The sequence below is a fragment of the Dermochelys coriacea genome, chromosome 2, assembly GCF_009764565.3.
Source record: "Dermochelys coriacea isolate rDerCor1 chromosome 2, rDerCor1.pri.v4, whole genome shotgun sequence".
In the NCBI taxonomy this organism is placed as follows: Eukaryota; Metazoa; Chordata; order Testudines; family Dermochelyidae; genus Dermochelys; species Dermochelys coriacea.
Window position 1 is genome coordinate 80301233 of NC_050069.1, and position 26917 is coordinate 80328149.

General features: G+C 40.0%; 1 protein-coding gene across 2 annotated transcripts in view; it reads left to right on the forward strand.

Annotated features, from left to right (window-relative positions):
• Positions 1-26917, forward strand: part of CDH2 (cadherin 2) — a 181416-nt gene that overhangs the window by 129254 nt on the left and 25245 nt on the right. For both annotated transcript variants that reach the window (XM_038392296.2, XM_043507938.1), the window contains exons 6-14: positions 1147-1291; positions 3022-3194; positions 10277-10414; positions 11163-11348; positions 13022-13278; positions 14909-15051; positions 16858-17091; positions 18343-18576; positions 20956-21095. In XM_038392296.2, the coding sequence (XP_038248224.1) occupies positions 1147-1291; positions 3022-3194; positions 10277-10414; positions 11163-11348; positions 13022-13278; positions 14909-15051; positions 16858-17091; positions 18343-18576; positions 20956-21095 (1650 nt within the window). The remainder of the gene's footprint in view (positions 1-1146; positions 1292-3021; positions 3195-10276; positions 10415-11162; positions 11349-13021; positions 13279-14908; positions 15052-16857; positions 17092-18342; positions 18577-20955; positions 21096-26917) is intronic.

The window sequence follows — 26917 nt, forward strand, 5'->3', positions numbered from 1 at the left end:
CTAAGTAATTTTCAAACAACCCCTAAAACCATTTCCAGAACATGGTAGATTAATCTATATTAATCTATATATCTATATATATCGCCTCCTATAACTATGTGTCAAAACTACTTCTGAACTACATTGACAGGCTTTTACCTCCCCAGTCTCAAATTTAGGATACATCTACACTACAACATTTACGGCGGCACAGATGCACCAATGCAGCTATGCTGCTGTAATGCTTATGGTGGGGACACTCTAAGCCGACAGGAGAGAGCTCTCCTGTTGGATTAATAACTCCTGCCTCTGTGAGAGGTGGTAGCTATGTCCGACATAACACTGTCTATATCATCTTCTTTAAGGTGTCTCAAGTAGGGCACCCAAATATCATTTTGGAAAATTTAGGCATAAACTTTAGACTCTTGAATTTTCAGTTGTTTAGTGAGAACAATTTTTGCCATACCGTGCCAGCAAAATAAAATAAAATAGATATACACAATTCGTCTTTCTTTTTTAGGCTTTAAATTAAGAATATTATCTCAAGTCCTACCTTTCCTTTGAAATATTCTTACAATACAGTTTCCATAATACCATTTCAAACTTTACAGAAATGAAACAATATTAGTTCCAGATGGATTACCAACAAACATTTTCTAATAATGCAGCATTAGGTGTTCCTGGAGACTTTCCACTGGCAATCAGGGTTAAGAAGTACAAAAGCCTATATAACATTAGATAGTATTATTATTCCAAAAGTAATTTGGAGTCTGTAAATTAGGCTGTAGGGAGTTTAAACCTACCCCACAGAAATCTGTCCCCTCTGGGTGAACTATTCAGATTTTTTTTCTTTCTCAACCCCAGAAATTTCCAGAAGAAAAAAGACCTTCAAAAATAGAAAGAAAAAACAAAGAAATTGGTGTCCGTCCTTAAATATAAAGGGCTCAGTTTTGCCCTGAGTTACACTTGTGTTATGCTCATTGAACTCAGTCTACAAAGGCTCCCTCAATAAACTGAAAATTGAAGTCATCAAGATAGGGGAGCAATAAAAGATACTGAAATAGATCAGGCTAAAATCGTTAGTGTAGAATTTCCTTTCCTCTGTGCTAATGTCCATGTATGTTCATATGTTTTGCAAACTCACATAATTCCCAATGGCTTTTGCAGCTGAGAGCACATGCAGTGGATGTAAATGGAAACCAGGTGGAGAATCCTATTGACATTGTCATTAATGTTATTGATATGAATGACAATAGGCCTGAGTTCTTACACCAAGTCTGGAATGGGACAGTCCCTGAAGGATCAAAGCCAGGTAAAATATAGCACGTTTTCTGTGTGAAAATAGATGTGTGTTTTTTTAATTTTGGAGAAAAATACATTTAGAAGTCGTAATGTTTTTGAAAGATGTAATCAACAAAAATTTCAGGATACTATATTGCCACTATCCTTGATTTTTAATTTACATTTTTGTAAGCTAAAAATTAGTTTAAAAGAAAGACTTCATTACACATATTAGGGAATGAGTAAGGGACAGTGCTGAGAGAAGGAAAATAGGGAAGGACTACTTTATTTGGACAGCACTCACATATTTATATTATGGCAGCACCCATTAAAGATTGGCTTTACCTGAAAAATAAGGGAGGCCAAACAGCTGTTTTGTAACTTTGAAGATTAGCTTGTTGCTATACAACTGATTAATGACCTTTTAATATACCTCTTCCTATAAAATATCTCTCTCCCCTGACTAGTTTTGAACAAAAAGAACACTAGGGGATTAAAAATGAAAACTAAAAGAAGTTGAACAGATTTACAGTAATGATACTATATATGGTTGTGGAACACATTTTCCTGTGGTTATCCTGTGGCAGTTTTGGGTATTTGTACATTCTGAAGATTTGTATGTGTTGCACTCTAGCAGCCTACTTGAGTGTCCTTTTCAAATGAAGCAAGAAACGAGTGATCCAATGTCTAGAAAAGACAATGTCAACATTTTAAAAACAAAAGTTTTACAATAGCTTCCTTGATAGAAAGGAAATGCCATGTATTATCCTTGGAGAGTCTATATAATTATATATATACATTTTAAGTCCATTCTCTGTGTTATATAAAAAAAATACACCTAATATAGTATGTATTACATAATAGATTATGTAATCTGTCTGATACAATTTATTTAGGCCAAGACTGACAAAAATGAGAGCCTAAAGTTAGCATCTATATCTATATACAGATGCAGTTGACAGTGCACAAGTGCAACAGTACAGTCCAGGCCATTAATTGCAGGATTGGAGCCTATATATAGACCTGGATGTGAATCTCAGTAATTCTGGGGAAGTTTGGATTTGGAATCAAACTGTACAACTTAGGACTTTCTCCAGAACTAAAATTATGTATCTGAACCACCCTCAAAGTTGGAATAAGTTCAGATTTATATCTAGATGCAAATTTTGTGTTAGAAGCCATTTTCATAGCAGTGCAACAAGGAATTTTTAGGACAACTGACATGTCTCTTCAGTTTCTCTCAAGACATATTATGCCAAGTTCAAGTGCCAAGAACCAACATGATTTTAAACAGTCAGGATTGCAAAGGGAAAGAAATAGTATCTAGAAAAGCCCTTGTTTTGATTTTGCGTTGATTTGCATACAAAATTAACACGTGCGGCACATTTTAAAATTAAACATGTTTTGATTATCAAATGTTTCATTTGGCCCAGCGATTGAGCCTGCTATTTAAACTTTAGAAGCTTCATTGTTAATTAAATGTGTTTATGGCAGAATTGCAGGGTTTGATTGCCTGTGGAGCTTTTTCAGTAATAAGCAAGTCTGATACTTTATAAACACCAGTGTTATCTTCTGTTATGTATCTTAATTGCTTCATTAATCCTGGGACTCAGACCTACTCAGTTTCCTTTGGGTAAGAGAAAGAATGTATAATGTTTATCAAAAGAAGTAAACATTTTGACCATTTTTTGTGCTTGTAAGTGACCTTGTGTAATTCAAGTAAACTGTTTATTTAACACTAATTATGTATTGTGCTGTTAGGAACCTATGTGATGACTGTTACTGCTATTGATGCCGATGATCCCAATGCACTGAATGGGATGCTGAGATACAGAATCTTGTCACAGGCCCCAAGCACCCCCTCACCGAACATGTTTACAATCAACAATGAGACTGGTGACATTATCACAGTGGCAGCTGGACTTGATAGAGAGGTAAGGCGGGCCTGAATTTTATAGGTTGTGTTTTAAATGCTGTCCATTTTTGTTCATATGTAAAATAGTTTGTAGGTAATTTACACATTTTTTCAAATGTAATTTTTTTCCCCTTGCACAGCACTACCTAACCAGTACTCCCTTAGAGCTGGCCAGCCCCAAGATTTGAAAACTTGGATTTTGGCAAATATCCTAGGGGTAAAGGATATTTTCGAGCTTTGTTTTGCATAGAATGTAAAGCATCTGGTCTCACTCACATTCTCTGGAGTTAGCTCAGAAAGTGGAAGGAGTCTTGGAGAGAAGGAGGAAGGAAGGTGGGGGTCTTGCCGTGGGCGGCAAGAGGGGGCAGAGGATGAGATGGCCTGGAGGTTACTTCAATCTAGACTCATCCTTCGGTTTCCAGCAAACGTCCTTACTGTATGTTGGATAAAAAGCATTGTCCACTCCATTTACTGAGCTTAACTAGTTTAAAGGTTTAATAAGAAAATTTTAGGACAATATTTTACCACCTTAATTAAGCATAAAACATAAGTAAAGCAGATGAGCAGGATAGTGTCGTGATGAATTACCCAGTCCTCGGGCACAGGTAGGCTCTTTCTGTCTTTATTAAATCCATGCTGGTTCAATCTGGTGTATGTCCTGTGTTGCTTCACTCACTCACACACACACACACACACACACACACACACACCACCTTTGTTAAACACACATTCTTATACTTTGTCTCGTAACAGCATACAATTTCAAATTATTAAAATTACCTCATTTATAAACATTCCATTCTAAATATATTTTCTAATACATTTTTACTTTATTCTGCTACAACTCTAATCCATACTGTATTTTTTATTTTATTTTATTTTTTAAACCATTGCTTTTATGTATTCATTATTTTTTACAACAGTTGTTGTATTACTTATCTGCTTCTTGTAGCCTTGGAGTGGTTGGCTAGTTCTGTCAAATTGTTCTCTATTTTCCTTAGTCTGTCTTGCTAGGGGGATTAGGGCCTGGCTGATAAATTAGTCATTGTTTTCCCTGTCATCTACACAGACCAAGAATCCACTGTCAATGAGACAAAAACTGACTTTCTGATTATTTTTTTTACAGCCTTTGAAAGCTGTATCAATAAGACAAATACAGAAAGCATAAAAGTTCCCTTTTGCACTTTCTTATAAAAATATATATTTACTACTTTAACATTATTTAATATATATTTATTTAACACGGTTCATTTTATATTTCTTTGCACATAACTCAAAACTTTTTGTGAACTGTCCTGTGACCTGTATTTTAGTGTTAATTAATTTACACAACCATGATATAATTGCTCACCCTTCACAGACACACTTGCCAGCTTGCATTTGTTGAATTAAAATCACACAGAGTGAATGCTGTGGCAGAACAGTGCTGACAAGGACACCCGGAGCTAGCTATGACTCAGGGGTAGCAGTAGTTCCTCAGGAGAGAGCTCCATCCTCCTCCTGCACAGCTCCTCTGGAGAAGTGGGGGTTGGGAAATAGAGCCATTCTCCTGGTTTGTGATCAGGATCTAACCTTCCTTCGATCCCTGGACCACACTAGTGACATGTAGGATAAATCTTCTGGCAGTCAGATTGATGGATGATTCGTTGAGGATTGTTAATGTCATCATATAGTATAGGGGTGAGCAAACTTTTTGGCCTGAGGGCCACATCGAGGTTCTGAAACTGTATGGAGAGCTGGGGCATAGTGTATTAAATTGTTTCCTGTAGGAATGTGCTACTTACTGTGTACTACTTATAGCTACCTGTCCTGGTCATCTGTAAGTAGCACATTCCTACGGGGAGCAATTTAATACACTACACCCTGGCAGAGCCATGCTGCCCAGCAGGACCTCGTAAGTCCGCTGCCCAGAGCACTGGCAGCACGGCAAGCTGAGGCTGCAGGGGAGGAGCTGGGGGCTAGCCTCCCTGTCCGGGAGCTCAAGGGCTGGGCAGGAAGGTCCTGTGGGCCGGATGTGGCCCGCGGGCCGTAGGTTGCCCACCTCTGATGTAGTAGGATTAATAAATGTTATCTGATCTAAACTTTTTTAGCAAAATAAACAGAAAAAATATTACTACTTTTACATTTTGAAAGCATAATTAAAATGAGTACATCAGGATTAATAATGAATAGGGGGAATGGTATTCTTAGTCAGTTGTTCTGAGCCCAGGACTGGTATCCAAGAACTTCTGAATTCTTCTAATTCTGGCTCTAACAATAATTCCTCCATGTGGTGTTGGAAAAGTCACTTACATTCACTTGATGTTGCCCCTTTAAACCAAAAGAAAGATTTGGGTTTTCATCTACCTCCAGTTTTGGAACCCTGGTATCTTATAGATTCATAGATACTAAGGTCAGAAGGGACCATTCTGATCATCTAGTCCGACCTCCTGCACAGCGCAGGCCACAGAATCTCACCCACCCTCTCCTACGAAAAACCTCACCTATGTCTGAGCTATTGAAGTCCTCAAATCATGGTTTAAAGACTTCAAGGAGCAGAGAAGCCTCCCTCAAGTCACCCATGCCCCATGCTACAGAGGAAGGCGAAAAACCTCCAGGGCCTCTCCAATCTGCCCTGGAGGAAAATTCCTTCCCGACCCCAAATATGGCAGTCAGCTAAACCCTGAGCATATGGGCAAGATTCACCAGCCAGATACTACAGAAAATTCTTTCTTGGGTAACTCAGATCCCATCCATCTAATATCCCATCTCAGGGGATTAGGCCTATTTACCCTGAATATTTAAAGATCAATTAATTACCAAAATCACATTATCCCATCATACCATCTCCTCCATAAACTTATCCAGTAGAATCTTAAAACCAGATAGATCTTTTGCCCCCACTTCTTCCTTTGGAAGACTATTCCAAAACTTCACTCCTCTGATGGTTAGAAACCTTCGTCTAATTTCAAGTCTAAACTTCCTGGTGGCCAGTTTATACCCATTTGTTCTTGTGTCCACATTGGTGCTGAGCTGAAATAATTCCTCTCCCTCTCCTGTATTTATCCCTCTGATATATTTATAGAGAGCAATCATATCTCCCCTCAACCTTCTTTTAGTTAGGCTAAACAAGCCAAGCTCCTTAAGTCTCCTTTCATAAGACAAGTTTTCCATTCCTCGGATCATCCTAGTAGCCCTTCTCTGTACCTGCTCCAGTTTGAATTCATCCTTTTTAAACATGGGAGACCAGAACTGCACACAGTATTCTAGGTGAGGTCTCACCGTACCTTGTATAACGGTACTAAAACCTCCTTATCCCTACTGGAAATGCCTCTCCTGATGCATCCCAAAACCGCATTAGCTTTTTTCACAGCCATATCACATTGGCAGCTCATAGTCATCCTATGATCAACCAATACTCCAAGGTCCTTCTCCTCTTCTGTTACTTCTAATTGATGCGTCCCCAACTTATAACTAAAATTCTTGTTATTAATCCCTAAATGCATAACCTTACACTTCTCACTATTAAATTTCATCCTATTACTATTACTCCAGTTTACAAGGTCATCCAGATCTTCCTGTGTAATATCCCGATCCTTCTCCGAATTGGCAATACCTCCCAGCTTTGTATCATCTGCAAACTTTATTCGCACAGTCCCACTTTTTGTGCCAAGGTCAGTAATAAAAAGATAAAATAAGATTGGTCCCAAAACCGATCCCTGAGGAACTCCACTGGTAACCTCCCTCCAGCCTGACAAAACTTTGACTTGTACTTTCAGAGGGACTTACAGTCTGTATAAATGAGATATCTGTCTTCTGCTACATAGCAGTACCTGATTTACCACAGAAGAAATCAGCTGCCACATCAGGACTTCCCTGTAGACCCTCAAACTAACAGTCAAAGAGGCCTTCCATCCCAGTAGTTTGCCATTAATTCTACTCACTGGTCGCTTTACTGATGTCCAAGTGAATAATTGTTTGAAAAAGATGTTGGAAAAACATGTCATCTTTTGACATCTTTGTTGAAGATCGTTGTATTAAAGTGCCTGAGAAACATTAATTTAAAATACTAAACTAGACAAAAATAAGATAAAGGCATTTTTAATCCATAACAGACTAAAAGAACATCAGTATATTTCCAGCTTATGGGAGCCAATGGTATGCACATTTGGAAATTTAGGAGCAAATTGTGGCTGCTCAAAACAACTGTCCTGGAGTGGAGAGGATATAGAGCAGGGATTGGCAACCTTTGGTACGCAGCCTATCAGGGAAAGCCGCTAGCGGGCCGGGCTGGTTTGTTTACCTGATGCATCTACAGGTTTGGCCGATCACAGCTCCCACTGGCCGCAGTTTGCCGTCCCAGGCCAATGGGAGCTGCAGGAAGCGGTGGCCAGCACATCCCTCGGCCCCGTACTCATTCACTAGCCAGATGCTCTAACGTGGATTGGGGAAGTGCATGCTTCACTGTTACAGAAGCTGCCAGTGAGCTTCCTGAAGGTGCCAGCCTGAACCTGGATAATGTTTTGTCATTTCATGTCTACCCTGGCTTGGGTACAACATCTTGTTCCCCTTGTAAGAGCTTTAATTTGACCCGTAGAACATTGGACTATACCTGTTCTTTGCAAAAGTCTAAACTATATGGGCCAGATCTTTTAGCCATGTTTACAGAGTAGTAAGGGGCACATTAGCTCTAGGTAGCTTGGTGAACCAGCTGAATATCAAGCTGACTCATGGTATGGAGTGTTGGGTCTGGTGTGTAAAAGGAGAAATGAGGGAACCCACACTCACTTCCCAGGTGAAAGTTAACTACTGCCTCTCGGAGAGGTGGATTACGTACATTACTGGAAAAACCCCAGTGTAAGAACTGTTTGCACTATAGCAGCACTGCTGCCACACCAGAGTTTAGCCACTGTAGTGTAGACATAATCAATGATTCTTGCCTTGCGACTGAGGTTAGCTAGGTGGAGTGCTCTTTTCTCTTACCGCCTGCCTGGGGTGAGAGTGGAAAAATTTCACCTAGTGGGACTGTCTTCCTTCCTTCCTACCTGACAGTTCATTTTCAGGGGTGTTGCTGTGAAGTTCCTATAGAGGCTGAAGCGTGCTGGGCTGTTCCTTCATTGTGCATGCCCAACGCCTCCCAACAATCTCATTCCAAGTAGTTCATCTTTCATACATGACTGTCAGACTACACAGAATATTTAGATTGCATGCTCATTGGGGTGGGAGCATATGTTTGCTTGATATGTGGGGTGCACGTAAAAAATAAATAAGATGATGATTCTGGGAAAAAGGAGGACTTGGGTAGCCATGTAATCCTAACAGAATTCTCTAGCGCTTCAGGACTTGTGACTTCAGAGCCAAGATGGGTCATAGATCTCCTTCTATCTTTCTGCCACAGAAGAATCTGGGGCCAGGATTTGGCCTGATATTTTTGTTACATTTATTGTTTTACAATAAGCAATACACAGTTGTTCCATAACATAAATGTAACAAATGTATTCCTTTGATTCTTTCATCACTACATGTCTTATGTGTCATGAACAAACCCTTAAGAGGATTTTTTTCTTGAAGCACAGTGACTTTTATGTATAAACAGTATTGTTTTATAAAGAATGACTTGCCCCCACTGTCCAGGTCCCAGTACAGAAAAGATGGAAGTACGTGCTTAAGGGACTTAAACATGCTCTTTTGTGCTTCCCTAAATAGGGATGGTTTCATGAATTTTGGACCCTGGATCTTTTGCATGTGAAAGTCATGTGCATACATTTACAAGTGTACACGCTTCTAAAAACTTAGGCCAATATGTATATGATAATATCAATCCAAGATTTGAAAGCAAATGAAAAATTTTCACTGAATGGACCCATGTTAGTTTTCTTAAAAGTAATTATTTTGGGGGGAGGAGTTAAATCAAAGATTTCTGTCTTGTAACTTATCTTGTGAAATAATCAGTTGCATACCTCCAATTTACAAGCAATCAGAATGAGTGGGGGAGAGGATGCGGTTTCATAGGAAATAAAAAAAACTGAGCTTTTCTTTAAGTATTCTTATTTTGACAGAAAAAAATTTCTTTAGCTGTCTCAGTAAACCATTCATGAAAGTAACATTTCAAAGTAATAACAAATGCTCGTGTCATTGCCAGAATTCTGCTGGAGGAAGAACTGAATTTCATAGTATCATCCCACCAAGCTAGGGAGTGCTAAAGCTGAAGTTTAATTGGTAAACGAAGTGTAAAAAAAATAAAACTTTATTTACATTTCACAATAGAAATGTACAGAAAATCTTCATAATTATTTTTTTAAAATCTTATAAATATAGTAGTAAGGTCTAGCTGGTTTTGAGATCTAATCTGTCAGGCAATTCTTTTTCATAGACCTAACACTGAGCCTCAGAAAGACCTGACATACTTCCAGCAATGATTTAAAAATACAGATTCTCTGTACTGTGTGCTGTTTTTAACAATACATAAAACAACTGGCACTGTCAAATTGGGAGAAGGAAGGGAATATCTTGTGGTTTGGAATATTTAACATTTATAGAAATAATCAGGGATGGAGGAGTGGGGGTGTTCCAGTTACTTTACCAGTTTCTGTTAGCCTTGACAGCTCCAGTTTCCATAGTGATATCAAGAAGTTGGAGCTACATTCTAATACTTAGGCTTCGCTACAATAAAACCTTGGCAGTTGTAGTCATTTGGCCAAAAATACTCCCTGGCTCAGATTTCGTAAAACCTTTTAGGATTTACTACTTATTTAGGTTGAACTACTATACTTTTTTTCCATTTAAAAGCAAACAAAAAGGTTGATCAAAATTCTACCTCTGTGGTAATAACAGTAACTTGTATAAAGTTACTTTCATTGTTAATAGTAAGAGCATATCATGCAAGCCTCCCCAATCACAAATGATGTATGAAAAATGCAGGCAGTTTAATATATTTAGATGCAAATCACTGCTGTACTTCTGGTGATGTAAACTTTGCTTCAATCATTTCAACTGATGTTAACTGGAATGAACAGTATGATAGGCTCTTTGCGAAATAAAGCACAATTTATGGAACACTTGCTGTCCTGCTGGAATGTTGTTTTTGTCTATAACTTACGTTGGTGTCATTTTGTGTTTTAGAAAGTACAGCAGTATACATTAATAATTCAAGCTACGGACATGGAAGGAAACCCAACATATGGTCTTTCAAACACAGCAACTGCTGTCATCACAGTGACAGATGTCAATGACAACCCTCCAGAGTTCACTGCTATGACTGTAAGTACAGTACAGAAGTAAATGAAGGATATGAATGTTTATGGTCATTATTAAGGAATTTTTCACTTTATATATATATATATATATGAAAATATTTGTTACTTATCTAATAGCCTGCTGCGTTGCAATGATTTAACCGAGAGAAGAATCTGTTCCTTAGGACATACCATACTTAATCCAAAACACAGAATTTAGCTAAGGAATCAACCCTCTAGTTTTCTAGGTGGTTTCAGATAGGTTTTAGTTTGCTAGCTCACATTACTGTTTGATAATGGTAGACTGCTAGGTGGTATTCTCAAAAGTATTTGTCAGATATTTTTTTCTTTCAAATAAATGGATCACAGAGAATTTTGATCAAATTGACTAACGCAAGACATCAGGAATCCTCATAGGTTTTCAATCCTCAGGTGGTATAAATTGTCATAGCTCCACTGAGGACAATTTACACCAGCTGAGGCTCTGCCTCTTAGTGTACAATTGAACTAAGATGAATACCAGTTTCTGTCCTCTGATGAGTATTTCATGTTGCTGTTATACACCGATAGAAGAACTTAAGAACGGCCATACTGGGTCAGACCAAAGGTCCATCTAGCCCAGGATCCTGTGTTCTGGCAGTGGCCAATGCCAGATGCCCCAGAGGGAATGAACAGAATAGGTATTCATCAAGTGATCCATTCCCTGATGCCCATTCCGAACTTCTGGCAAACAGAATGTAAAATATGTAAAAATATATGCTTTTTTGTTGTAGTTCTATGGCGAGGTACCTGAAAATAGAGTGGATGTCATAGTAGCTAATCTAACTGTAACTGATAAGGATCAGCCACACACTCCTGCCTGGAACGCAATGTACCGAATGACTGGTGGAGATCCTACAGGTCGATTTACTATTCTGACTGATCCAAATAGTAATGATGGGTTGGTAACTGTTGTGAAGGTAAGTGATTCCCACAACTCATTGAATTAAGCAGAGACAGATAAGTGGGAGAGCACTGAGAATAAATATCTCCCTGAGGCCAGAGTAAGATTTGAAATTAAAATTAATGTGCACCATGCTTGTTCTGAAAGTAACTTGTTCACCTTTAGAATGGTCCTCCTCCTTACATTATCATGAACAATCTAAAATACCAGTTCTGAAAATCAGGTTAGCTAGTTTTTAAATGGCAGATTAGAAAACCTTTATTTGCCAAAAATAAAAATTAGCCTGTGAAAAAGCTGTTTGCCTATCGGTGCATCAGAACTAGCATTAACGGCTGTCTGTTGGAGTAGTAAACAAACTGCTTTCTACCTTTTGGTCAGCATTGGTCTTCCAGGCCTAGGAATGCTTTTCCCCACAAGTATGATGCCAGTATGTTTCTATTAAATAAATAGCCAATCAGGATGATATCAGAGGGGAAGGAGAGAGGTGTTAGTGATGGTAGGAGGCTACGCTTCAACAGGCTTCTAAAGGATGATGCTATTTTTAAAACCTCATTCAAAAGCCTTGTATGGAGCAGGTTCTTCTTCTTCATTCACGAGCCAAAAAAGTCCTGGACTGAAGGGATGACTTGTTTTCTAAGTTATGATAAAAAGGCAGTACTACAGTTTGAATCTGTCAAGAAGTAGTCCCCTGTCCTCTCATCTGTCTGATAAGTGTCCGGACTCTTAGTTTGTCTGGTTCATTTTTGGATCCATCCACTCAAGTGGGTGACAGGATATGAAATCCAGCACTCAGGCTTGAAATGCCTGTATTCCAGTCTGGGATATGGTGGAATTATTATTATTTATTTATTCTTTCAGTACCTTGGGAGGGAAATCTGTGGCTTTATACAGGAATCTAGGCTACACTGCATGCTTGGTTTTTTTCCCCCCATAAGTCCCATAATTGGCATTTCTCGAGAGACACCAGTTATGTTTGATTCTGCTGACAAGACATACTTGACTGCCTGTGTGCCTTGTATTTAGGCATGTATAAGTCCATTTCAGATCTATTGACTGTTAGAAACTTGAAACCTTTGAAAGAGCAAACAAAATGATACTCAGATCAAACCAATATAAAGAGAATCAAATGAAATTCCCAATGGCATAATCTGCTTGAAATACTTCAAATTAAATTCTTTTTTTAAACTAACAGAAGAGAAGCAAAAAGTAAATCGAGATAAATAAATGACATTCTGAGGAAACCCCCCAGAAAAGTTGTAAGCACTGATAGGGACTTAATTTGGTTCAAGGACTCTTGAGGGGGCAGAAGTTGGCAGGAGATCACCAGCCACAGTGAAAAAGGAAAATGCTTCTTGGGGTACAAAGAGTGGCTGAATCCACTAAGCCAGGGTCAGATTTGCTATCATTGCCCCTTAAATCCCTTTGCCGATGGATGTTCCTAGCTGCCTTTGGCAGTAGAACTGCTGCAGAAATTGTCCTGAAGTGCTGCAGAATTCTGTATTCCAGAAAAACATATAGAAACTTTATAGGTACTGGTTTTGCCATAGTTCTCTTTTGTTTAGGCTCTGTGTTCATCTAGCTCAATATAAGCATTATAAAAACGGAAGAACTTTTTAAAATAATTTTTTGTTTGCATGCCAATCACGACTATGAACAACTGCTAATATTTTCCCTCTTTTGTTTTTGCAGCCAATTGACTTTGAGACCAATAGGATGTTTGTACTTACTGTAGCTGCGGAAAATCAAGTGCCTTTGGCCAAGGGAATTCAGCATCCTCCTCAGTCAACAGCAACTGTATCCATTACTGTCATTGATGTGAATGAGAGTCCATATTTTGTCCCAAACCCTAAGCTTATACGGCAGGAGGAAGGGCTTCTTGCTGGTAACATGTTAACTACTTTCACCGCTCAGGACCCAGATCGTTACATGCAGCAAACTGCTCTAAGGTATGGTGTAAAGCACTTTTCTATTTTATCCCATGCTGGTAATCTCAAAACTGGGCCTAATCCCCCAGCCCTCTGCACAGGCTCTGAAGACTTGAAACAGAATACAGAATGCTGTATTTCTCTTTGGGGCTGGCCATGAAGTGAAGAGCCCATGTACGATTTCTCGGTTTACTACAGCACCCAAAAGTGGGAATTATGGGTGGGCTGCGGGAATGGTGTTGCAAATAAGTCTGTATCTAGTACAGATCTACAGGTACAGCAAACTATGGCATCTTCTTCTGCTCATAGGACTCATATTCATCAAGGTAACTAAACACATACAGAACTTTAAGCATATGGGCTGTCCCAGTGAATTGAGTGAGGCTTAAGTTTATGCTCACGTATCTTGTTGATCAGGTTCATAGGCTGTGATTGCTGTGGCTCAACTTTATGGCTACCCTGCATCAAATCAGGATTCATTATCCCATCCCCAGCAACTGTGGAATTAATTCATGCAGGCAAAAGAATCTTTAATTTGTTCTTTCCTTGTAAAATGAGGCTTCATATAATTTTAAGTTTTCTGTATTATTTAGAGCAGCTCTACACTAGAAAATTATATTGACCCAACTATGTTGCTCAGAGTGTGAAAAATCCACACCTCTAAGCGATGTACTTAAGACGACCTCAGTTCCCTGTAGACAGAGCTAGGTCAACACAAGAATCCTTCCATCAACTAACTATTGCCTCTTGGGGAGGTGGATTTACTAGAGTGACTGGAGAAATAAGCAGCTATGCCACTTTAGCATTTTAAATGTAGACATAGCTTTAGTTAATTAGCTATTATTGCTGATATTTGCTCATTTTGGGCCATAAACGTGATATATGGGTCTATAATTTTGTAGCCTAGTATTGTTGTTTTTATTTTAAATATCACATGAGCTAAGATAGTTTGTAATTTATTTAAACTAATAATTGATACAATGACAACTTCTTATAAGGAAGGGTGGTTTTGAATGACCCTATTCCTTCAGATCAGAATTGGAGAGTACAGTAAAACTAGTTGGATACACCAAGGCATCCATAAAAACCAATTATTTATTGTCATCAACTGGGACTAAAAACTAAAAAGAGCTTAAGATAATAGAGTCACTTCTGTCAAATCAGAATATGTCTATCATCTCCTCCCTCTCTGTGCACATGTACGCACACATGGTTAACAGAATTGAGAAAGCCGCATAAATGGCTCTCATGCTGAAAATCAAATAGGAGTTCTTATTAAAGTATTTTAATCATGGTTGAATGTGAAATCTGCATTCTTGTGGTGAATAAGTCATATGCAACTTAAGAAAATTGTGCATTTTACTAATTTATGACATGTATGTTCACTTTTCAGACAGTTGTATATAACTTATGTAAAATAGAGTTATATAACAGCTTACTTACATAGCAAGGCTTTTAAAAACTTTCTTTATTAAAACAGTACGTGTATCCAAAAAAACTCAAGAATGCAAGCTAATAAACTGAACCTCATAAAATAGTGTTACGGTACCAGATATATATGTTTTCAGAATATGAGTTGAAATATAGTTATGTTTCATTTTTAAAAAGCTTATTGGACGATAAATTACATTTCTTATTGTCAAATACGCAGGTACTCAAAGCTTTCAGATCCTGCAAACTGGCTAAAAATTGACCCAGTTAGTGGACAGATAACTACAATTGCAGTTTTGGACAGAGAGTCACAATATGTGGAAAATAACATGTATAATGCGACTTTCCTTGCGTCTGACAATGGTATGTATTCACATTTATATATATTCAGAAAGTTTTAATTGACGTTATATTGTACTAGCACAGAAAGAAAAAAGGCAGAATAAATGGTCAGTTTTCACCATGGCAGAAGGTACTAAGATTGGAGTTAATATATTGATCAAATATCTGGAAAATGGATTAACATGTGTGGTTGCAAATTTTGTAAATGCAACAAAATTGTTTGGGACAGTCAAGTCCAGCGAAGGCTGCGAGGAACTGCAGGAGGCTCTAATCAAGCTTGGTGAATGGGCAACACAATAGCAGATGAAATTCAGTGTTAAAAATGCAAAATAATGCATATTGGAATGAAAAAGTACACTATATCCTTCTAGTTCTAAACTAACTGCAATATCTTGGGGAAAAGGCCAGGCCATCATTGTCGATTCCCCAGTGAAGACTTCTCCTCTATGTTAATATGTTAAGCTGCAGTTAAAGAAACAAACAACATTTTAGGATGCACAAGGAATGGGATATGGGGTCTAATATGGGAAATATTACAGTTCCATTAATCAGTGATATGCCCTCATCTGGGATACTGTGTTACTTACTAGTCATCTCATCTCCAAAACAGATTTTGCAGATTTAGGGGTATAAATTCAGAGTGTGGAAAAAAATCTCATATGAAGAGAAAATTTAAAAAGATGACTAAGAGGTGATATCATAAAAGTATTTAAAATAGTAAAAAGTATAGGGAAAGTAGATTAGAAAGTTCTATTTTCTTTATTTCATAACATCAGCACAGAGTGGCATTTAATGAAATTGAAAAGTGGCAAGTTTCACACAATGAGTAATTATACTATGGAACTTGTTACCATGGGTTGTCATTGTAGGTAGAATTTAACAAGATTTAAAGAAGTATTAGACACTATATAGATAAGAATATCCAGTGTTAGAAAAGTAAATACTAAAAAAAAATTAGTTTTGGAAGGGATGTAAAACCTCATGCTTAGGGGCTTAAGTCAATCTAATTATTGGGGGTTAGGTGGAGAGGTCTTGAGGGTGGGATGATCTCAGATCTGCCTACTGAACGGTTGTTCGCCTCTTTCTCTGAAGCATCTGGTGTTGGCCACTGTTGGAAATAGCTTAATGGACTTGATGAACTACTGTTCTGGTCCAGTATGGCAATTCCTTTGTTCCTGTATTCACCAGCTAAGGCCCTAATCCTGCAGACACTTGTGCCTTCAAAGACTATTCCCTGTGAAGACAGTGAAACTACTCATGTGCAGGTTTGCAGCCTCGAGTCCAGGCGCCAGATTTTGTTTATAAAGCCAGAGCCCTGAAATAGACGTATGTGGAAGTGCACTGCCCCAGCATGAGCTCCTGGAGGCATTTTGCTTTGATGACAGGCCAGAGCAGCCCCTGCTTTATGCTTTCAGAGAATGCAAAGGGTACACACCGATTTCAGTCCTGTTCAGTTGGCTCCACTCTTGTCCTTAGGGAACACTGACATTGCTAGGCTAGGTCTATCAATGCTAGGCTCAAGCAGTTCTTGGGCAGGCCCCGTCACAGTCTAGCTTGAAGTGTTCACAGTTATTTCAAAAGCACGTGTAAGGTTCATTATTAGGTGACATTCTGACATAAAACAGTTTGGTATATTTTGAGTAATGTAGGGGTAGAAGAAGCATGTTTTGTTGTTCTCGGTGTTTTAATTATCCTTTCAAATCAAATTTCAGTTTACATTGTAACTGAACACACATACATGGGTAGCTGAAATATGCTTGCATGAAATATTGGGAATAGGTTTCTAATGGGAAGCAGAATCAAGATACCAATTTTTGTTTCTGTAAGGAATTCCTCCTATGAGTGGGACTGGCACTCTTCAGATATATTTGCTTGACATTAATGACAATGCACCCCAAGTACATCCTCAAGAGGCTACAACCTGTGAAACACTACAGCCCAATGCAACTAACATCACAGCAACAGACCGTGATATTGATCCGAATGCAGGACCATTTGCCTTTGAACTGCCAGAAACTCCTCCTACTATTAAGAGGAATTGGACCATCATTCGTATTAGTGGTAACATTAATTTACACAACAGAAACTTTATTGTTTTTAAATGAACTACTTCCTGCATTTTGTTTTTATAGAATCATAGAATATCAGGGTTTTCTAACCCCTGCTTAAAGCAGGACCAATCCCCAATTAAATCATCCCAGCCAGGGCTTTGTCAAGCCTGACCTTAAAAACTTCTAAGGAAGGAGATTCCACCACCTCCCTAGGTAACGCATTCCAGTGTTTCACCACCCTCCTAGTGAAAAAGTTTTTCCTAATATCCAATCTAAACCTCCCCCACTGCAACTTGAGACCATTACTCCTTGTTCTGTCATCTGCTACCACTAAGAACAGACTAGATCCATCCTCTTTGGAACCCCCTTTCAGGTAGTTGAAAGCAGCTATCAAAACCCCCCTCATTCTTCTCTTCCGCAGACTAAACAATCCCAGTTCCCTCAGCCTCTCCTCATAAGTCATGTGTTTCAGTCCCCTAATCATTTGTGTTGCCCTCCACTGGACGTTTTCCAATTTTTCCACATCCCTCTTGTAGTGTGGGGCCCAAAACTGGACACAGTACTCCAGATGAGGCCTCACCAATGTCGAATAGAGGGAAAGGATCACGTCCCTCGATCTGCTGGCAATGCCCCTACTTATACAGCCCAAAATGCCATTGGCCTTCTTGGCAACAATGGCACACTGTTGACTCATATCCAGCTTCTCGTCCACTGGAACCCCTAAGTCCTTTTCTGAAGAACTGCTGCCTAGCCATTCGGTCTCTAGTCTGTAGCGGTTCATGGGATTCTTCCGTCGTAAGTGCAGGACTCTGCACTTGTCCTTGTTGAACCTCATCAGATTTCTTTTGGCCCAATCCTCTAATTTGTCTAGGGCCCTCTGTATCCTATCCCTACCCTCCAGCGTATCTACCTCTCCTCCTAGTTTAGTGTTATTTTTTGTTTTGTTTTGTTTCATTTTGTCTGGCAATGGGTTTTTCCCTAGATGCTTTTAGATTAATGGATTTTTTAGATTAATGTGAATAAAATGTTATCAAATGCCATTAAAGTGAGCTCCCTTGAGAATGAGAGAAAGATATTTTAAAAGTTAGATTTAGAAACTAACGTTCACAGTAATAAGTCTGTGGCACCTTATGTGGCATCTAGTACATCCAGTAACAAAAGGTTAATATAGAGTTCAGAAACCTGTAAATTTTCCATCATTGTTTAACATCCACATAAGCAGTAAATTTTATTTTTACACCGAACGTATTTTCTCATATAGGTGATCATGCCCAACTTTCGTTAAGGATCAGATTCCTTGAGGCTGGTATCTATGATGTTCCTATAATAATCACTGATTCTGGAAATCCTCCCAAGTCCAGCACATCTATTCTGAAGGTGAAGGTTTGCCAGTGTGACATAAACGGAGACTGTACTGATGTAGATCGGATTGTTGGTGCAGGACTGGGCACAGGTGCAATCATTGCAATTCTGCTTTGTATCATCATCTTGCTCAGTAAGTATAAGGGTCTTTCGAAAATTAGTTCTTTAAGCTCTTCTCATAGTATTTCACAAGAGCAAACCTAAACAGGTAACATGAGGTTTTTTTAAAAAAGATTTTTACGTGTATGGTAATAGTATACCTACCCCTCAGCCATCCAAGTGCTGATACATATATTCCAATGCCAGAAGGGACCATTGTGATGATCTGGTCTGACTTTCTGTGTAACGCAGGCCATAGAATTTCCCCAAAGTAATTCCTAGAATTACTCTCTCTGAGAGAGATTCACTGGTGAATCATCTCATTGCAAAACTCAGTCTAAATCATTCTCGCCTGCAGTGTGCATCCTACTTTGCAGACTTGGCTATGCGACAGGTTTGTGACCCTGTATTGTTGGAATGAGCGATTGGTGTTCAAGTCATTGCTTAATTGGAGCTAGGTCTAAGCGTTTCTGAGTTTAAGGTTTCAGAGTAACAGCTGTGTTAGTCTGTATTCGCAAAAAGAAAAGGAGTACTTGTGGCACCTTAGAGACTAACAAATTTATTTGAGCATAAGCTTTAGTGAGCTACAGCTCACTTCATCGGATGTATTCAGTGAGCTGTAGCTCACAAAAGCTTATGCTCAAATAAATTTGTTAGTCTCTAAGGTGCCACAAGTACTCCTTTTCTTTTGAGTTTAAGGTGTTCATTTTGATGAGAAATGCAGATGTTACACAGAATATCACCCTAACTAGAACTAACATTCTGTTAAATACTTCTGAACTGAAACACCAGTGTCACAATAAGAAATCTAAAAGACTGCACAACAATGAATTATTAATTTCCAAATCACAAGGAAACGGCTTGGTCTAGTGGCTAGGGTACAGGATTGGGAGTAAGGTGACCTAGGTTCTCTTACTGGCTCGGTCCTGCTGATCTTGGGGAAATCACTTAACCTGTTTGTTAGTTTCCCCATCTTTGTAAAAGTTCTTTGAGATCTATAGATGAAAAGCATTATGTGAAGTCCAACTAATATTAGTAGAGTTGGACAGCCATGCAGTTGGGGGCAGTGTAGTAAGCTCCACCTTGTGCTGGAGTTAGCAAGCAGTGATTGCACTTGCTGCACACACGGAGGATCTGGGAGGCATTCTTCCTCATTCAGACAGAATAATTCCTAGCACTGTTCCTGGAGTGATGCAACTCTGTAATGCCCCCCAATACAGAGCTGTGCCTTAAAGGCACAATTGAGTCCTACTTATACAAAAAACAAAAGCACTGGGGCCCATAGGGAGATACTGTTTTATGTCCTAAGTTCTGAACTGTGTTACATCAGAGTAACTCCACTGAAGTGAGGGGAAATAATTTGGAGATAGACTAACATAGCTGAGAGCTGAATTTAACTCTTATGGTGTTTTTAATGTAAAATAAATATAGTCTGTTTCAGAACATTTCCACTGATCCTTCAGTAGTGAGTTGCCTCCTTGAGAGAGATCAGAGATCATCCAACACTTTGAGAGGATACCTAGGACTTCAGCCCACGAGTCATCAGCAGTGTGCAGTCATCTTTGTCACATGATTTTACACAAACTATTTTTTTTAATTTTGAGAGACCAATTCTCAGCTTCAGAAAACAAAACTACACAAATTGCCCTTACAAATAAGAATAGAAAAGTCAAAGTTCCTTTGTTTTCTGAAACATCCCAACTTTTGAGTGCTTAACTTTGCAGTCTTAACAATAGTCTTTTAACACAGTTTCTTTGTACGATAATTAATATAATATGGAAATCCTATGCTCTGCTGCATCCCTTTTACGATACTAATTCAGCTAGCAAAGAGGGGCCAGAAAGATGGCTTAAATCATCTTCCAGCAAATATCACAGGCATAGGGAACTTCACCAGGTCACATAGGGCTAGTTGATCACTTACACACTGCCCTCACCCCACACAGCCCCAAGAGGAGAGGTGTTCTGGCAGAGGGAAGGAGGTGGGTTGAAGGGAAGTGAAGTCTGGCCAGAACACTCTGATCTCTGGCTATTCTGGGCTGTTGAAGTGACCCACCTGTGGCCACTCAAAGCCACCATAAAGTAGACTAGCCCTTAGGTTTAAAGCAACCTCTGACTTAAAACTAATTTTGCCCCCTTTTCTTTGGTGGTACTTCCAGAAGGGTCCATCTCAGAGTCAGGTCATTATATATGTCTCAGATCCTGGATAATTAGTGTCTGGATTGTGAGACGCAGTGTTTTTCAGCTACCAAAATAATTCAGTTAAATCTCTTACTTGAAACGATGTAATGGGGTAGAATTCTGCTTTAATATTCAAGGTGGTGATTTAATATGTATTTTCATAAGGTGTAAATATAATATAATGTGGAGAGTAGTAATGTTTTTGTTTCTGGTCTTCCCCCTTTCCAATCTAGTTCTAGTTTTGATGTTTGTAGTATGGATGAAACGCCGTGATAAGGAGCGCCAGGCCAAACAGCTGTTGATCGATCCAGAAGATGACGTAAGGGACAATATTCTGAAATATGATGAAGAAGGTGGTGGAGAAGAAGACCAGGTGAGAAATGTGGTTGGTGTTTCTAGTATGTAGGTTTAGACCTGAAGGTGTAATAAATCTTCTTTTCCATTACCACATTATATAACATAGCCAGTTCTTGCAATGAATTATACACATGCTGAGTAATAAATAGAATCCTGAACGCAGGCATTGTTTTCCAGTGATGTCTCATCAGTATTACAAGTGTCCAACTCCTGCCTTTTGCATGAAATGTAAAACCAGTATCTTGTCCACTTATAGGCATTAAGCTTCCCTTCACATTCTGGCCAAATTCCAACTTAGGTAATTACATTTAAAAGAAAATTAAAATACCCTTCATTTCAATTTTTAAATGTTATTCTTCACTACCTCTCTAAAATACTGTTGTGTAGAGTCACTGATGCAGAATGGCTAATGCATTCCACTCTGAACATCACTATATTTCAGTGGTAAGTGAATGCTTCCTATATTTTAAAGTAAGTAAAACTCTTTGAGGTTCTTGTGGATGAAAGGTCCTTTGTAAATACTAGCTATTCAGAGATTGGCCAATGCTGGAGCAGCAGATTAGAAACCCTTTACATTTCAATTGAGTATCAAGGAAGAGGGTGTTGGGTGTTCCATCCCCAAAGGAGAATGCTGCCCTATGATACGTTTACAAGTTGGCACTATATGCATCCATCCTCTCCTCCACCTCTGGAAGCATCATCATTGGAATACCAGGATGCTGGGACAGGTAGACATATCTCTGATGAATGTGCTGTTTTTAACGATGGGGTGGAGTCAGCCAAGCAGTGTGAGATGTGGGGTCACGTACTGCAGGCAGCCACCGGGAACAAAAACTGCATACCCTCCATAAATGGAGCTTTCTTACCAGTGCTAAGTACTGAACATGTGGTAGAAGAAGGAGCTGCAAATGATAACAGCTGGGAAGGGAGGGAGAATCTCCTTGTCTCCCATTGAATCAAGGTGCACAGCTGCAAACAAGAAGGCTGAGGGGTATTTTTATAAAATTGAGGACTTTTAGCCATGACCCCATGGACACCTCCTGAAGATAAACCTTGGGGTTATTGTTGAGAACCAGTGTTCTAATTAATACGTCATGGGGCTCAGTACACAAAGCCCTGTCACTGCAAAGTTCCATTGAGTAGTGTTAGGTTCTTAACCAAAATGTACGCTCAAATTCTGAGGGGTTATTTTTCAGGGGAGCGGGGAAAGGAAGGGATCCAATAAGACATTTTACCATGTAAAAACTAGAGTTCCATCTGAGTTTAACTGGGTAATAGGCATTCGTAGTTCTCTTTTTGCAGAGTATAATGCAAAATTTAGATATCTGAAATGCATGTTTGAAATGGCCCAACAAGTTCCCTGCAAGTAGCAGTCATATCTGCCACAGGTACTGGGCATAGCAAGGTATTGCATATGCAGACTTGCCTATACAACATTCTAAATGATAGACGTTAGCCATTAGCCATTTCTTATGTTTGTGCCTTTGTCATAAATGACATATGAGAGCTTTCTTCTGCTAGCTTCTGTATTTCCAGCACTTTCAGAACAGCAATTGAAATTGCAGTTATAGTCTCTTTTCAAAATAAGGCCTCCTAGAGAAAACTGCAGCCTTTTTAGTACAATCAAGGTCAATCCAGTATGAAATTAAACCAAGGAAAAATTGTACTGTTACCCCACATCCACAAATGAGCAGTGAATGACGGAGAGAATGCTTTTTATCAATATTAACATTAGGCTAAAAATGTCAGTATTGACTGAGCAAAAAACGTTGGTGGAAAGCAATAATATGACCCAGAACACTGAGGAATCAAACAAAACCTTGTCTTCCACAGCAGAATAAGGTGCCTTATTCAAAGCTTCTGTCACAGCTCAATGAAAGTACTGCATATTTTAACAGCAATAGATATTTCCCCAACCAATGGCTTTTTAACACTTTATTTATTTTTTCATCCCAGTCATTTAAAAATTGTTTAAGCTGTATACTTTTTTGAACAGCTAGTTAATGATGTGTGTGACATTTTGTTATTTTTCCCTTGTGTACCTTGGGGCCCTTGAATTACATGTGGTTCATCTTAGTGCTCAGATATGGTGATCAGTGCCATAGAAATGTCAATTAATTCATTAAATAGTTGTTGTAGTGCAATCTGAAATTGAATTACTGTGAGATGTTCTTTTATTACCAGTCATACAGTCTTTTTTTTTTCCTGAGCTGCTATTGCGAAATTTGCAAAATTCTTGAAAGACGCGTGTCATCTTCTCTCTTATGGTCTTCCTACAAGGAATCAAAATGGAGTTTTCAATAACCAATGGCATGACTGGCTGCCTTTGGATGTTGTATCCAGTTACTGCTCTCATTCATAAGTCATGTGAATGAATACATCATGCTATATGAGATTTTTAGAATGGTATTTGATGGGATGGGATCTGACTGGCAGTAGTTGAATACAAACCAAACATTTATTCTTTCTCTAGTTAATAGTAATCTCTTTCAGATTAGCATTGAGGGCAGCATCATGTGATTTTACATCTTGTACATAATAGTGATGGTTCTGTCGCAATATTTAATCATTCATCATTTCAATAAAAGAGAGGCAGCCATAGCCTCTATTACAAACTCTGCTTGTATTGCACTTCTCCCTGTGTCCCAGCACCGGCGAGGGGCGTGATTTCTGTCCCTTCAGCGCTGATTTATCCTGTGGTAGGCAGAGGGTTAGAGATGAGTGTGAAGGTTACCATGGCCAGCACATCAATAGATGCATCCTTCTGAATTCAGACAATATCCCCACTATATCATAGGCAAATAAATTTAGATTAGCAAGAGAGACTTCCCAGCATAAAGAGGTGATGTTCCGTTTAAGATGGGTAGAAGGAGTCCCCTAAGTACTGAAGACAGCTGTTGACTCTCAGGATGCGGGGGGGGGAGGGGAGGGAATTGTTTATTTTCCAGTATTTGTTAATAGGGTCAATGGAGTACAAGACAACAAGCGAGATTGTCAGCTGGCGTAAATTCGCATAGTTCTGTTGACTTCAAAAGCTGAGGATCTAGCCCAACATTTTTATAGGGAAAGAAAATTGTTGCAATCTGAATATTATCCCATACTTATCTCCTGACATTTGCATATCTAGTTTAGGCTTTAGACATGTTCTGTAGTCACAGCACTGATTATCAACAGATTACATGACTTTGAGGTTTCCATAGTTAGTAAATGTGATAAGTGTAATAGACAAATGACTAACACTATACGTATGACTACACTACGAAATTAGGTCGAATATATAGAAGTCGGTTTTCTAGAAAGCGTTTTTATACAGTCGAGTGTATGTGTCCCCACACAAATACTCTAAGTGCTTGTAGTTGGCGGACTGTGTCCACAGTACCGAGGCAGCCTTCGACTTCCGGAGCTTTGCACTGTGGGTAGCTATCCCACAGTTCCCGCAGTCTCCACCACCCATTTGAATTCTGGGTAGAAATCCCAGTACCTGATGGGGCTAAAACATTGTCGCAGGTGGTTTTGGGTACATATCGTCAGGCCCCCGTTCCCTCCCTCCTCTGTAAAAGCAAGGGCAGACAATTGTTTTGCGCCTTTTTTCTTGAGTTACCTGTGCAGACGCCATACCACGGCATGGAGCCTGCTCAGCTAATCGTCACCATATGTCTCCTCAGTGCTGGCGGACGTGGTACTGCATTGCTACACAGCAGCAGTTTATTGCCTTTTGGCAACGGATAGTGCAGTATGACTGGTAGCCACCGTCAGCGTAGTCCTGGGTGCTCTTTTAACCGGGCGCCTGGGCAAACATGGGAGTGACTCAGCCAGGTCATTTCCCTTGTTTCGTCTCATGGCGATTGAGTCCGACCGGCATTGCACTGTCTTTTAATCTGCAGGTAGCAGAAGACAATGGCTAGCGGTCATACTGCACAGTCTGCTGCTAGCAAGATGTATAAAGATAGATGAAGTGGATCAAAACAAGAAATAGACCAGATACGTTTTGTATTCATTTTCTCCTCCCTCCCTCTGTGAAATCAACGGCCTGCTAAACCCAGTTTTGAGTTCTATCCTTGAGGTTTTGAGTTCTATCCTTGAGGCGGCCATTCAGTTTCTCGCAAAGCCACCCCCTTTGTTGATTTTAATTCCCAGTAAGCCAACCCTGTAAGCCATGTCATCAGTTGCCCCTCCCTCCGTCAGGGCAACAGCAGACAATCGTTCCACGCCTTTTTTCTGTGCAGATGCCACACCACGGCAAGCATGGAGCCTGCTCAGATTACTTCGGCAATTAGGAGCACATTAAACACCACACGCATTATCCAGCAGTATATGCAGCACCAGAACCTGGCAAAGTGAAACCGGGCAAGTAGGCGACGTCAGCGCGGTTACGAGAGTGATGAGGACATGGACACAGACTTCTCTCAAAGCACGTGCCCTGGCAATGTGGGCATCATGGTGCTAATGGGGCAGGCTCATGCGGTGGAACACCGATTCTGGTCCTGGGAAACAAGCACAGACTGGTGGGACCGCATAGTGTTGGAGGTCTGAGAGGATTCCCAGTGGCTGCAAAACTTTCGCATGCGTAAGGGCACTTTCATGGAACTTTGTGACTTGCTTTCCCCTGCCCTGAGGCGCAAGAATACCAAGAGGAGAGCAGCCCTCACAGTTGAGAAGCAAGTGGCAATAGCCCTGTGGAAGCTTGCAACGCCAGACAGCTACCGGTCAGTCGGGAATCAATTTGGAGTGGGTAAATCTACTGTGGGGCTGCTGTGATGCAAGTAGCCAACGCAATCACTGAGCTGCTGGTATCAAGGACCCTGGGAAATGCGCAGATCATAGTGGATGGCTTTGCTGCAATGGGATTCCCTAACTGTGGTGGGACCATAGAGGGAACCCATATCCCTATCTTGGCACCGGAGCACCAAGGCAGCGAGTACATAAACCCCAAGGGGTACTTTTCAATAGTGCTGCAAGCACTGGTGGATCACAAGGGACATTTCACCAACATCAACGTGGGATGGCCAGGAAAGGTACAGGACGCTCGCATCTTCAGGAACTCTGGTCTGTTTCAAAAGCTGCAGGAAGGGACTTGCTTCCCAGACCAGAAAATAACCATTGGGGATGTTGAAATGCCTATAGTTATCCTTGGGGACCCAGCCTGGCTCATGAAGCCATACATAGGCAGCCTGGAGAGTAGTCAGGAGCTGTTCAACTACAGGCTGAGCAAGTGCAGAATGGTGGTAGAATGTGCATTTGGACGTTTAAAAGCGCACTGGCACAGTTTACAGACTCAGAGCGCTGCGAAACCAAAATTCCCACTGTTATTACTGCTTGCTGTGCGCTCCACAATATCTGTGAGAGTAAGGGAAAGACATTTATGGCGGGGTGGGAGGTTGAGGCAAATCGCCTGGCTGCTGATTACATACAGCCAGACACCAGGGTGGTTAGAAGAGCACAGGAGGGCGTGGTGCGCATCAGAGAAGCTTTGAAAACCAGTCTCATGACTGGCCAGTCTACGGAGTGAAAGTTCTGTTTGTTTCTCCTTGATGAAACCCCCCGCCCCTTGGTTCACTCTACTTCCCTGTAAGCTAACCACCCTCCCCACCTCCCTTCGATCACCACTTGCAGAGGCAATAAAGTCATTGTTGCTTCACATTCATGCATTCTTTATTAATTCATCACACAAACAGGGGGATAATTACCAAGGTAGCCCAGGAGAGGTGGTGGAGGAGGGAAGGACAAGGCCACACAGCACTTTAAAAGTTTAAAGCTTATTGAATGCCAGCCTTCTGTTACTTGGGCAATCCTCTGGGGTGGAGTGGCTGGGTGGCTGGAGGCCCCCCCACCGCGTTC